Source organism: Miniopterus natalensis, chromosome 17 (assembly GCF_054644295.1).
Source record: "Miniopterus natalensis isolate mMinNat1 chromosome 17, mMinNat1.hap1, whole genome shotgun sequence".
Taxonomy (NCBI): Eukaryota; Metazoa; Chordata; class Mammalia; order Chiroptera; family Miniopteridae; genus Miniopterus; species Miniopterus natalensis.
The window spans coordinates 34,203,999-34,215,818 of NC_142097.1; the positions used below are offsets into that span (position 1 = coordinate 34,203,999).

Genomic DNA, 11,820 nt, shown 5'->3' on the forward strand with positions numbered 1-11,820 from the left:
CACCGCGGCCATGAACAGAGGCCTGTGCTTCTCTGCACGCCGCCGAGCGTGGGTTCGAGGGCACAGGCTGGGACCCCGACGGGGGCCGCGGGGACCTTGGCCCCACCGCCGTTCTCTTTGCTAGACTCGGCCCAGGACGACTGGCCCAAGAACGGGGTTCAGTTCCTTAAAACCTGCTTTACTGACATGAGGGTGCCAGGCACACGGGCCTGGCACTAATGCCAACAAGAAACTAAATTAAATCCATGACTAAGCTAAAAAAAAGTCTACCATGTGGAACCAAATGCACAAAATGATTCCTGTTTAGAGCCAGGTCGGTGATGTTGGGGTCGGGTGGTTCACACCAGCTTCTGGGCGTGTGTCTGCTCCCGGGTGAGTCTTCTTCGGCTCAGAAATGCCACGTGCGCCGCCTGAGCGTGGTCGTGGTTCTGTGGCGGGAATGTGGGGGGCTCCGGCAGGGGAGCTGGCCGAGATTCTTAAAGGGACCCCCACGCAGCTCTATTTATTTAATCTAGAAGATTCTCCCCCCCCCCCCCCCGGCCATCCCCTCCCCAGCCTCCATGTGTCTCTGGGTAGCATCCACACCCACTATAAGTCATTAACTCGCGGGACAGTTTGTTTCTAAAGGAAAAATACCCTGACTTATTAAGAAACTCTCGTAAAGCCTGTACGACAGTAATTAGAATAGTAGGCGCAGAGGAAGCAGAATGGAACCCATTACTATGAAAGTCGTAAATCCCGGAGTAAAAAGAAGCCGTAAACAAGATACTCAGCTGGGAACGGGAGCTGGGAAGGCAGCCTGTCTCGAGGACGTTCTGGAAGCGAGGAGAGGCACGGCCTCCGTCCTGCTGAGTGGGGCCCCCGCCCCCTCCTGCCAGGTCTGCAGCGCGGACCCTGCTTGCTGCCTGTTCACTAGTTCAGAGCCCCGCAGGCCTGAGATGACCGGCGACCCTGTGAGACACGGAGTCCTAGGGACGCCCTGAGAGGCTCAGAGGCTGCTCCTGGCCTTCCCCTCCGGTCCTCCAGCATCCGTAGGGGAGGAGCTGCAAGGTGAGATGCGGAGCTGCAAGGGGCCGCCTCACCCCGCCCTGGTGGCAGGAAGCTGTGGAGCTGGACCAGAGACCCCAGAAGTGTCACTCTTACGTGTTTCCTATTTTGAGGAGTGACAAAGGAGGGATCTTGGCAGGGCGTTACTAGGTGCCTCCCATTCAGGCAGTGGAAGGAGGACACTGGCATGTCACTGAGAAGAGCCTGGGTGCAGCAGCTGTCTCCTCGGGGCGCTCACCTCCCCGCCCCCACCCACCACAGCGCACTAACTTGCTCAGTCCTGAGCCTGCTGTTTGGGTCTCAGCTGTTCATCCTTTCAGGTGGGTAAGTGGGACAGTGGGGGCGGGAGGCTCTGTGTACCCCCACACTGGGTCCGGCCCCATCGGCTCTAGAAAACAGAGCACAGGCCATTGCCTTTGTAGGGTAGGACAGACCATGACAGGGAGGCTGGTGGAATGAGAGGCTTTGATTTCTTAACCTTGATGGAAAGTGGGGAAAGCCACATCTTACCAAACTCTTCCGCTGCGTCGTAGAGAATTTAATTACGTTTGGACATTTGAATGAGAACCAGATGTGGCTCTGGCCCGTCGGGCCAGCAGCGTCTCTCCTGTGGTCTGCAGGCCCCTGTGCCGTCTCGCAGCCCCGGAGGGCAGCTCAGGAAGACCCACCTGGGAGCCGGGTGGGGTCGCCCGAGCTTCGAGGCTGGACTTTAGGAAATGGGCAGGTCAAGGCAGGCTGCCAGACAGCTAGTTCCACAGGAGAGTTTCCCAGCCCTGTCTCTTCATAGCCATGCTGAGTGGGCATGTTTGTGGTGCCCTCCCTTGGTGGGTGCACCCACCCCCGCCCCACAGGCAGACGTGCACTCAAAGAAGTCATGTCACAGCACCAAGCTGGGCGTTTTCTATCACCAAAGACAGTGCCAGGCTGCCCAGCCCTGAGTCTACCTTGGATGGCATCTGCTGCGGCTTTGCCCCCTGCGTGGTGCCAAGGACCTGGAGCTAGGAAGGGCTTTCAGGCCTCCCCGGTGAGGAGCACTGCTCCAGGGGCCTCGGCCTGCCTGGCACAGCTGGCCTTCTAACCAGGGCACACTGCAACCAGAGTGGTCTTTACGCGTGTTTCCTGTGTGTTCTGCTTCTTAAAGCCCCTTGGCATCTTCTTCCCCCGAGATCCCCACACGCCCGGTGAGGCTGCCAGACCGGCCCCTCCCTTCCCGCCTGACAGATGATGAAGCAGATGAGAAGCGAAGTGACCCGCCCGGGTCATTCAGCACGTCTGCGGCAGGACTGGGGCTCCAGCGAATCCTCTGCCTCCTGCACAGTCCTCCCCCTTCGCGCCGTCCACCGGGAGCTTCAGCTCAGGCCTGCGCCTACATCTGGCTGATCTTAAGCATGGCCTCAGCCAGACTTATCGAATACCTCGGAACCAGGGAAACGCGAGCCGGGCCTGCTCAGCCTCTGCTGTCCCCGTGTGTAATGTGTTGTGACAGGATGTGCTCCGTCTTGGTCAGGACTTTGAGTCATACTGATAAAGTGGCACTGAGAGGGTCCCTGCACGGGGCTGCTGGTCCAGGTTGTCTGAGTGGCTGATCTTGTCCCTCCTCCTTTCAGGCCAAGACTCGGGAGAACCTGGGTAGTGTGGGTTTCCCGGGAGCGGGAGCGGCAGCGTTTCTGGTTTGAGTCTCCCCCTGTCTGGGACGGCTGTCACGTCACAGCTGTTGTAGGAGGGACCTGAGAAATGGCTCCAGCCGCAACCAGGCCAGCGTCCTCTCCCGCGGATACCCTACCTGTGGCCATTGCTTATCAGGTGTTCAAAAGCCGTGAAGGAATTGAGCTGGGCTGTGAACTCAAATGCTCCGTTCCTGCCCCCAACACACACACACACACACACACACACACACACACACACACACACACACAGCAGGTCCAGCAGAGAGGGCCGGGGGGTCGGGGGGCGCAGGGGGAATGGAGGGCAGGGCAGGCTGTGTGGTCCGGCCTCATACTGTGATGCTCTGGGACTCAGTACCTGCCAGGATCAGGACCAAGAGCTGGGCAAGGAAGAAAGAAAGAAAGAGAGAGGGAGGGAGGGAGGGAGGGAGGAAGAATAGAAAGAAAGAAAGAGAAAGAAAGAGAGAGAGAAAGAGAGAAAGAAAGAAGAAAGAAAGAAAAGAAAGAAAGAAAGAAAGAAAGAAAGAAAGAAAGAAAGAAAGAAAGAAAGAAAGAAAGAAAGAGAGAGAGAAGAAAGAAAGAAAGAAGAAAGAGAGAGAGAGAGGAAGGAAGGAAGGAGGGAGGGAGGGAGGGAGGGAGGGGAGGGAGGGAGGAAGAAAGGAAGGAAGGAAGGAAGGAAGGAAGGAAGGAAGGAAGGAAGGAAGGAAGGAAGGAAGGAAGGAAGGAAGGAAGGAAGGACGCACCCTGTGGGAGCCCTGTGGGTTGAAAGAGACTCCAGCCAGGAAGGAAGGTGCTTCCCTGTGGGAAGGCTGCGGGGCTCAGACCAGGCTGTGTGTGCGGTGCGAAGTAGGTGGTGTCGGCGGGCCAGGGCTCTGTGCTCAGACGTAGGTGTCAAGCCCAGAGATAACCAGGCCAGAGCGGCCCCGCTTCTCATCTGCTCCCAGATTCCATCAGCCCCAAGCGGCATTCCTATTATCTCAATGTGGAGGAGCCTTTTCATCTTCAGCCCCTCAGCTTCAAGAAGCTGCCCTCCTTCGGACTTCCACAGGCTTGCCTGGGAAGGGAGCAGAAACCCCTGATGGATCCTTGGGAGCACAAGCCCCCATCCCCCAAGCCCTCCACGCTGGACAGAGAGGATCTCTGGTCTGTTGGCCCCTGTGCAAGCCCAGCGGCTGGAGGTGTCCCTGTGGAGAGGGGTGGCAGGGAAGGGGGGTCTGAGTGTAAGAAAAGCAAGGCCTCCCTACAGGCTGCCTCCATTAACTGCTGCCCTTTGAACCTCCTAAAAAGTGCCCTGGGGCTAAGGTTGGCTCCAGCCTAGAGTGTGGTCTCTGACAGGGCTGTCAGTGTTTCTAGAACCATTCTCAGCCAACTCCATCTCTGTCTCCCTGAACAGACCTCTGCCTCCCTCTGCCACAGTCTGCAAGAGAGAGTGGCAGTTTCCAGGCCCAGGACTGGTGTCCACCAGGGCCACCTCCTAGTTGGCACCTGGGCCATGTTTCTGGGGCCAGCACCAGGAAGGTGCCCATCCTGCTGAGCCCCGCAAGATGCATTCCAGCCCCACCTCCTCAGCTTCTCTCTGCAAGCTCCAATTTGCACAGTTGATCCTGGGCCCTGTCGGCAGGCCCCTTGCTGACCAAGTTCATTAGCAGACCCCATTTGGATCCATCTGCTGAACTTGCAGCAGTCCTGTGTCCCCGGGTCTCCTCTTCATATATCCCATCCAGGGAAGATGCTGAAAATCCCTAACTTCTTAGAGGACCCCACCCCTACCTGAGTCCCTTGCCAAGAACCCTCAGAGCAGAAGGGGATTGGGACTGTTTTTGCTTGCAAACCTCCTCCGAACCAGGCACTGGGCAAGAGGGAGCAGTTTGGCTGGCTGCTCTATGCCTTGGGACCACCCACTCCCCTGGGGTACCACTCAGCCCAACCCAAGCCAGGGGTTTAACCACAGACTCTGCTGACAGAGGAGGACTGGGAGGCGCACACAGGAGGGAAAAATCGATGCACGTCAACAGGGTTGGAAATTTATTTTCCAGCTTGGAAGAGGGTATTTACAAAGAGGCAAGGAGGGAAATAGAAAGCTATAAACACATATCTGCCATCTTCCTCCGTGGGCCATTTCTTGATTAAAAAGAATCTTTTGCAAGGTCCAGTAGAGGGCAAGCTGGTGGGGGACTGGACAGCAGACACCTGCTGGGGAGGAAGGTGGAGCGGGACCCTGAGGTCCCACGGATGACCACATCACTAATACAATTGCAACAGCAATGGAACTCACATTTGCCGACTGGAAGCTGTACTTTGCGATGCAGTCTACATGCGTTATTTAATTCTCACAGCCGCACTATGAAACAGACCTTGTTATCCTCGCATGCAGGAAACTGAGGCACAGAAACGTTGAGGAGCTTGCTTAAAGTCTCCCAGGCGGCAGGGGCTGGAGCTTGTACTCTCACCCACTTTGCTAAACTGCCTCCCCAACCTGGGCGGACGCCTCCCCCCCCCCCCCCCCCCCCCCCCCCGCTTCCTGGGCCCTGGGGCGGGGGCATTTTCCCTTCTCACTGCCAAAAGTGAGCAGGCTGTGGGTGCAGGGTAAGACTGGCCCGGGGTCTCATCCTACTCCCACCAGGCCACTTGGGTGGTTAGCTTGGGACTGGGGTGTGCGACTGCAGCCAGGGCCCAATAAAAGCGCTCTGCTAATCCCGTTAATGAGCAACATGGTGAGGCTCTAAGTGCACAGAGCAAGGCTGGCTGGAGCCACTGAGCCCACCAGAGGGCCGGGCAGTAGGTGCTGCTCCTTTGGTGGGGAGGGAAATGCCGGAGCTTCCTGGCACTGAACCAGGGGTCCCGGGGACCCTCTTCCCAAACACACGCAGCACTGCCCTCAGGACCCCCCTAGGTCCCAGAAACAGGCCTCCCTCTGAGTCCTGAGACAGGCTCTCCCCAATGCCCCCACCACCAGAGTCAAGGGGCTGCTCTCGGGGTCTCTGGCCATCTGCCCCCACTGCCATCCACCTCGAAGAGGCCTGGAGGTCAAGCCCAAAGTAGGACTTCACTTCTGACCCTCCCTTGGGGTCTCCTGCCCACCTGTGCTCCTCCAGCTCTCCCCGGAGCTCACGTAGGCCCTGTGTCCTCAGCGTTTTGCCCCCTCCCCAGGGAATTGGGGAATAGAGTCTGTGGTGCTTATGAAGTGACTGATTCATGAAGAGACCTCCATTTAATCTGTCCCAGGAGCCCCTGCCTTGCAGGTGTGGGGTGGCCTCAAGGGAGGGAAGGGTCTGTACCCAGGGGAGAGGACAACCCCAGGGAGAACCTCAAGGCTGAAGCAGACTTGGGGACCAGCCTCCAGAGGGAAAGGCCACAGAGAGGGGCGTCTTCTGCCTCCCTGAGGTGGAGGCAGGTTCTGTTGCTCCTGCCTTTACCAAGGGGCCATAGTACCGCTGTGGGACGCGGGGAGAGGGGTGACGCAGAGGGGCTCCCTCATTCTGCACGGCGCAGCCCAGCAGTGGGGGGATGTGTGCAGCCAGCCTTGCCCAGGCCTCCTCACCTAGATGAGAACGACTCCTCCCTGGGTCGGCTTATGTGCCCTGGTAGCCAGGGTTGCTTCTCCCTATGAGGTCGGCCGCCTCTCTGACGCCTTTGAACTTTGCCAGCTCCGCAGAGGGTAGGGCAGCGTGGGCATGGAGATTTCTCATGCCTTTGCTTATTTCATGAGAGCCAAGGCCCCTCCTTTTCAGTTGCTCTCATTCCATTGTCCCCCGACCCCATTCTGGCCCAGGCGTAGCAGGCCCATTTCCAGTAAAGCCAGCAGGGAGTGGGTGAGCACAGCCAGTGGTGGCGTTGGGAGCCGGTCTGGGTGCCTGGCGTTGGCACCCTCTCTGTCCTGGGACCTGCACCAGCAGCCGTTCTCTCTCACGGGGACTGTGCACCCAGGGCCAGTGGCTTCCTACTCTTCCTTGGTTTTGCCGTCTGCGAGGCGGGGAGACCAGCACCCACCTCCCAGGTGCACAGAGTCACTGGGGGTGTGAGGCCACAATGAGATTATCTTCTGCCTGAGGTCAGCCACTTACCTGGGAGCTAGTCCTCATCGCCGACCTCGCTTTGAGGCCTGGAGAACAGCCTCACCGGCCAGAATTGCTGTACTTTTCCTAAGTGGGGAGGCTGCTGGGGATGCTTCCTTAGCTCCCCATCACAGGGCCCCAGCGCTCTCTCCTGCGGCCCTGGCAGGTTTCTGAGGCTTTCCCCACAGGTCCACCTCACCCGCAGGAGAGCTGCCCAAAACTGGGGATCTTGGGAGTGGGGGAAGAGGGGGGGCAGCCAAAAGCTGGGCCACTGAGTCAAAGCGTCCAGAGTCGTCCCCGAAAACTCCGCAGCCTGTCTCTGTCTCCTCTCCCAGCAACCCACCTGCATGGGGCGCCATCCGGCACTGCATGGGCCAGGGCCCCTCTGTCCCCTTCCCAGAGCTGCTCCTCATGCTCCGTGTGTGGCTCCTTTCCCCCCCCCACCCCCACGCTGAAAGGGGTCTTGGCTCTGTCACAACAGTTCCATTCCTGAGATCCCCCCGCAAGTCTGACTGGCCCCCAACCCCTACACATGCATGTCACTGTCCCTCCTCCCAGCGTGACACCCCACACCTCCGTACGCCCTGTCCCACTGCTTGCAGAGACCCGTGTACTTCTTGATCCATATCTTATCCAAAAAGATTCCTCAATGCTTTTCTTTTCACAAGGGAAAAAAAAAGGAAAAAAAAAACAATGCCAACAGCCCAGCGCCCGTGAGCAACCCAACAGTAACAAAGCATGTGTTCGGGATGGAGGAAGGTAAGGCCACACATTTCCATTTGCCGCTTGCTGCTAGGGCTGGGCGGCCGGGTTGACTCGAAGGGGGGACGTGTGTGCACCCCTCCTTCACGTGCTCCCACACACGCTCATTGTTCTGTCTTGGGGGCTTGACAGACAGCATGGAGCAAAGAGGCCAAGACCAGCCAGACCCTGGTTTGTGCTGAAGAAACCCCCACCTCCCCTCACCACATCACTCATTCACTCATTCCAGAAATGTTTCCTGCACACCCGCTATTTTCCGGGCCCTGTGGTTGGCACTAGGGACATAGAGATAAGGCACAGAACAGGCCCCCGAAGGGCTCGCCACCTGGATGGGGACACGCACGTGAGCAGGTGTGCACAGCATGTTAGGGGGCCTGGGGCAGGAGCCAGTACAGAGTGTGGTGGGGCCTGGCCAGCTGTGCCAGGGCAACAGGATGGCTTCACAGAGCCATGGACACTGTGCTAAGCTTTGGAGGATGGGTAGGCTTTCTGGGGACCCAGGGAGCCTGGAGAGCATCTAAGAACTGCTCGAGTTCTTTACTTTTGTTCCTCAAATTCAGTAACAAGTGACATTAGTGAGGTGAGGTCTGGGGCAGGCCATGGAAAGCCTTTTTAAAGTGCTGAGGATTTTAGAACTTATCCTGGGACTGTTAGGAGTCGAGGGTTTTTAAGCAGAGGGAAAGCAAGATGGGGTTTGTGCCCTAGTCAGACCACTCTGGCTTTGGTGTGGTGGCGGGTTGAGAAGGGCGTCTAGAGGTCAGGAGATCAGTGTTATCCAGGTGGGAAGTGCAGGCCTAGCCAGGCAATGGCAGTGGGAAGAGAGGGGGAGAGGCTGGGGAGACACAGGGGAGATAAATTCAGGAGAGCTTGTTCACCCTGGGACATGGGGTAAGGGAGAAGCCTGCCCACTTCCAGCTTACCCAGGCCTAAGTGGTGAAGGGAAAACATGAGCAAGGCCACTCAGGCTACACCTGGCCCCCGAGAGCAGCCAACTCATTCTGTGCCTGCACGGTCACACGATGGGATGAGGTGCGTCCGCTTGGACTCGTGGGGTGGGGTCACTGAGGCTGCTGGTGGGGTTGCTGTAGGCCTGTGCCAAGGAACAGTGGGGGTGCCGCGCTTGGGCCCGGGATCCGGTCTCCTCAGCTTCCTTGGCAGTGTGGATGTGTCGGCACTTTGCATCGAGAATGTTGGGCCTGTCCCCCAGCTCTGGAAAGGGGCCAACCTTCCCCATCCTAGTGGCCTTTCCTGCTCCTTCATCTGGGGCTTTCTTCCTTGGGCCTGGTGTCCAGATCCTAAGGAAGCCCCTGCCTTTCTTGCTACTTAACTGCCCGTGCTCCTCTCCTGCCCTCCTGGCCCTGCTGTCAGCGCCCCCTAGTGCCAGGATGGCTGTGCGTGAGGGCGAGGGCTCTGAAATCAGATGGGGGCCTCAGAGATCTCTCACAAACTCCTCTGCTTGCTTGTGGGAAAGAAGGGGATGGAGTGAGCTTTCTTGGAGTTGGAAGCTTCCATATAGAAATCCCAGGGTCTATCCTTTGCTTTCCCTCTCTTGGCACAATGGCCTATACTCCCAAGTTAGGGTGAGACTGAAGAATGGGCTAGGAGGAGGAGGGCCCACACAGTAACCATGTTTTCTGTCCATATCTAGGTAACTCTTACTCATCCCAGGATTGGGCCCAACAGGGAAGCCAGTGTCTCTTGGAGATCAGGGACCGCAGCCTGTGTCCCCTCCTTCCATGCTCCCATCTGCTGAGAGGGTCTGGTGTCAGGGCACAGCCTTCCAGACATGGCTGGTGTAGCCTGAAGGCCCCTCACGTCTGCTCTGAAGGAGAGCAGCACAGACGCCCCGCTCCACGCTGTGGCTGCTGCCTTTGGGCAGCCTCAGTGCTGCGGGGCAGCCTGCGGCGAGTGGGGGTCAGTGGTTAGTTCCTGGCTGGCTGGTACTGGCCAGCCAAGGAGTAAAGGCCATGACCCATTCCCTAACCAAAGCCAGCTGTGCTACGTGTGTGCGGTGGCAGGGGGCCTGGGAGTGGGGGCGAGCTGGAGGTAAAGGTCTCAAGCCAGGCCTGATAAGTGGAGCATTCGAACACACCTTGCTGTTTCAAATGGTTGCCTTGAGGTCCTGAGCTCCTGAGGTGGACACACAAGACCTCTCAGTCCAAGACAGGTGTACCTGGGGGAAGGAGAGGTGGCAGGTCGCCACACCCCTCAGGGTCTGCTTAGGGATGTGTGTGACCACATCTCAGAGCCCACTCTGAGGGACTGAAAGGGGATAGGTGCTGGCCACTTTCCAAAAGCCAAGAAGTAACTTCTCTTTCCTTGCATTGAGCATCCAAGGAAGTCTATTCACAACCCACCACCCCGTACCTGTCTTGGGCCAAGAGATGGTTGGGCAGTGAAGGTGCCCACAGCTAAATGAGATGGGACCAGATGCTGTATCCAAGATGGCAGCATGGCTGTGCCAGGCGGGGCCAGGGAAGAGCTGGAGGAGGGGGTGGGAGCCTCCCTGCCTGCTTCCCAGGTCGACTGAGCATGTACATTGGGGGGGGGGCTCCAGGAGACGTGGGGGCTAAGAGGAAGAAAGACAGGAGGCACCGCAGGCAAGCAGGAACCCTCTCCCCACTGGAGTAGGCCCCTCTCAAAGCAGGCATTCCCTCCTGCAGGGAAATAGGACATCTTGTAAGAGGTGCCAAAGATGAAACAGGGCCTGGCCATTGGGCAGACTGTGTGGGTGAGAATGAGCTGGGGGGAAGGTCTGCGGCAGGGGAGGAGAGGTAGGGCCAGACCAGGAGGGAAGCTGCAGTCCTTCTGGTGTCCTGGCTCCTCCCCTCCTGCCCGACCTGCGGGACCAGGACAAGAGCCACTCTTGGAGTTGGGGGAGCATGCTGGCTGTGCATGAGTATGTGTGCAGGCGTGGGCACACGTCCACAGTGCGGTCCAGACAGATCATCTGGGTGGCCATACTTCTGGCCTGAAGGGGTTCCCACAAGGAGGGAACAACTGGAGCCCACCAGCCAAGGGAGCTTCTCCCTTCTCCACTGAGCCTCCCTGTGACCCCAGCTGCCACCTGTCCTTTCTGGGGAGCATGAAGGATGTAAATGGACCCAGATGGGTGCCTCCAGACAGGCAGCCCAGCCCAGGGTATGCCCCACCCCACCAGACTGCACTCTGACCGGGCCTGGCCCTCTTCTTGTCTTGCAGAACTACAGCGAGAGGGAAGCATCGAGACTCTGAGTAACAGCTCGGGTTCCACCAGTGGCAGCATCCCAAGAAACTTTGATGGCTACCGATCTCCACTGCCCACCAACGAGAGTCAGCCCCTCAGCCTCTTCCCTACCGGCTTCTCTTAGGTACCAGCTACCTGCTTCTGACTGGCCGGCCCACTCACGTGCTGGAGGAAGGAAAAGCCCCCCTCCGGCCCTCCCCTTCAGTCTCTGCTCCTCTTTCGCAAACCACCTTCCCCAAGCTTAGTGACAACAGCCACCCACCCTCCCTGGATTGAGAAGAGACCCTTCTCTGAAGCACCTCGGTGCACTCTGACCCCTGTCAGCAGGGCTGTGGCCGAGAGAGACTGCAGAAGCTCTGCCCCCTCCTCTGTTTGCACATGATGTCCTGCATTGGATCCGCTTTTGTATTTTCTAACCATACCCATGGGGGGCCTGGCTGGGGAGAGGGTGGATGGCCTGGGCAGGCATTTTGACCCTGATCGGCCAGCCCCAGCCCACTCCTGGCTGTGGCACGCACTGCCCAGCTTCCCTTGGTCAACCTCCCTCTGGAATGGGGTGAACTGAGGCCCAGAGTATTAGGGAAGGAGAAAGAAAGGAGAAGCCCCCCTTCCTCTTTTCTTTCCCCTCTGGCTCATGGGAAGGATTTGTCTTTCTTGTCTATAAGCCCTTTTACCCTGGTCCTGGACTGTTCAGTGAAGGAAACCGTGGTTACTGAGGCCCTGTCAAAAAGTGCACGTCTTGTCCAATAAACCATGCTGCAATTGGTGTCCATCCCTGAGTTGCTGGGGTCAGGGTCCTCTCCAAGTGCCAAGCAGAGTCCTGTGGGCCTGACTGTGTGTCCCTGCTCCCAACGGCCCTGGCCCTCACATGGTGCAACTGAGGGAGTCTCGAGGGGACCGGAAGCAGGAAGATGTTTGCTTTGGAATTTGGGCAGGGCCTGCTTTAAGTCCATTCTCCAACCTTCCTGCCTGTTATAGAGCCAGTGAGTTTTGGGGCCACCACAGGCCTGGCACTCCCTGGCTGTGGCAGTCACAGTGAGGTCCTGGGCATGTGCTGGTGGGCTGC

At 58.3% G+C, this 11,820-nt stretch overlaps 1 protein-coding gene across 2 annotated transcripts in view; it reads left to right on the forward strand.

The window, feature by feature from the left end:
* Positions 1 to 11,526, forward strand: part of BCAS3 (BCAS3 microtubule associated cell migration factor) — a 420,091-nt gene extending 408,565 nt beyond the window's left edge. For both annotated transcript variants that reach the window (XM_016203603.2, XM_087826254.1), the window contains exon 24: positions 10,730 to 11,526. In XM_016203603.2, the coding sequence (XP_016059089.1) occupies positions 10,730 to 10,878 (149 nt within the window). In that variant the 3' untranslated portion in view covers positions 10,879 to 11,526. The remainder of the gene's footprint in view (positions 1 to 10,729) is intronic.
* Positions 11,527 to 11,820: the final 294 nt, after the last annotated feature.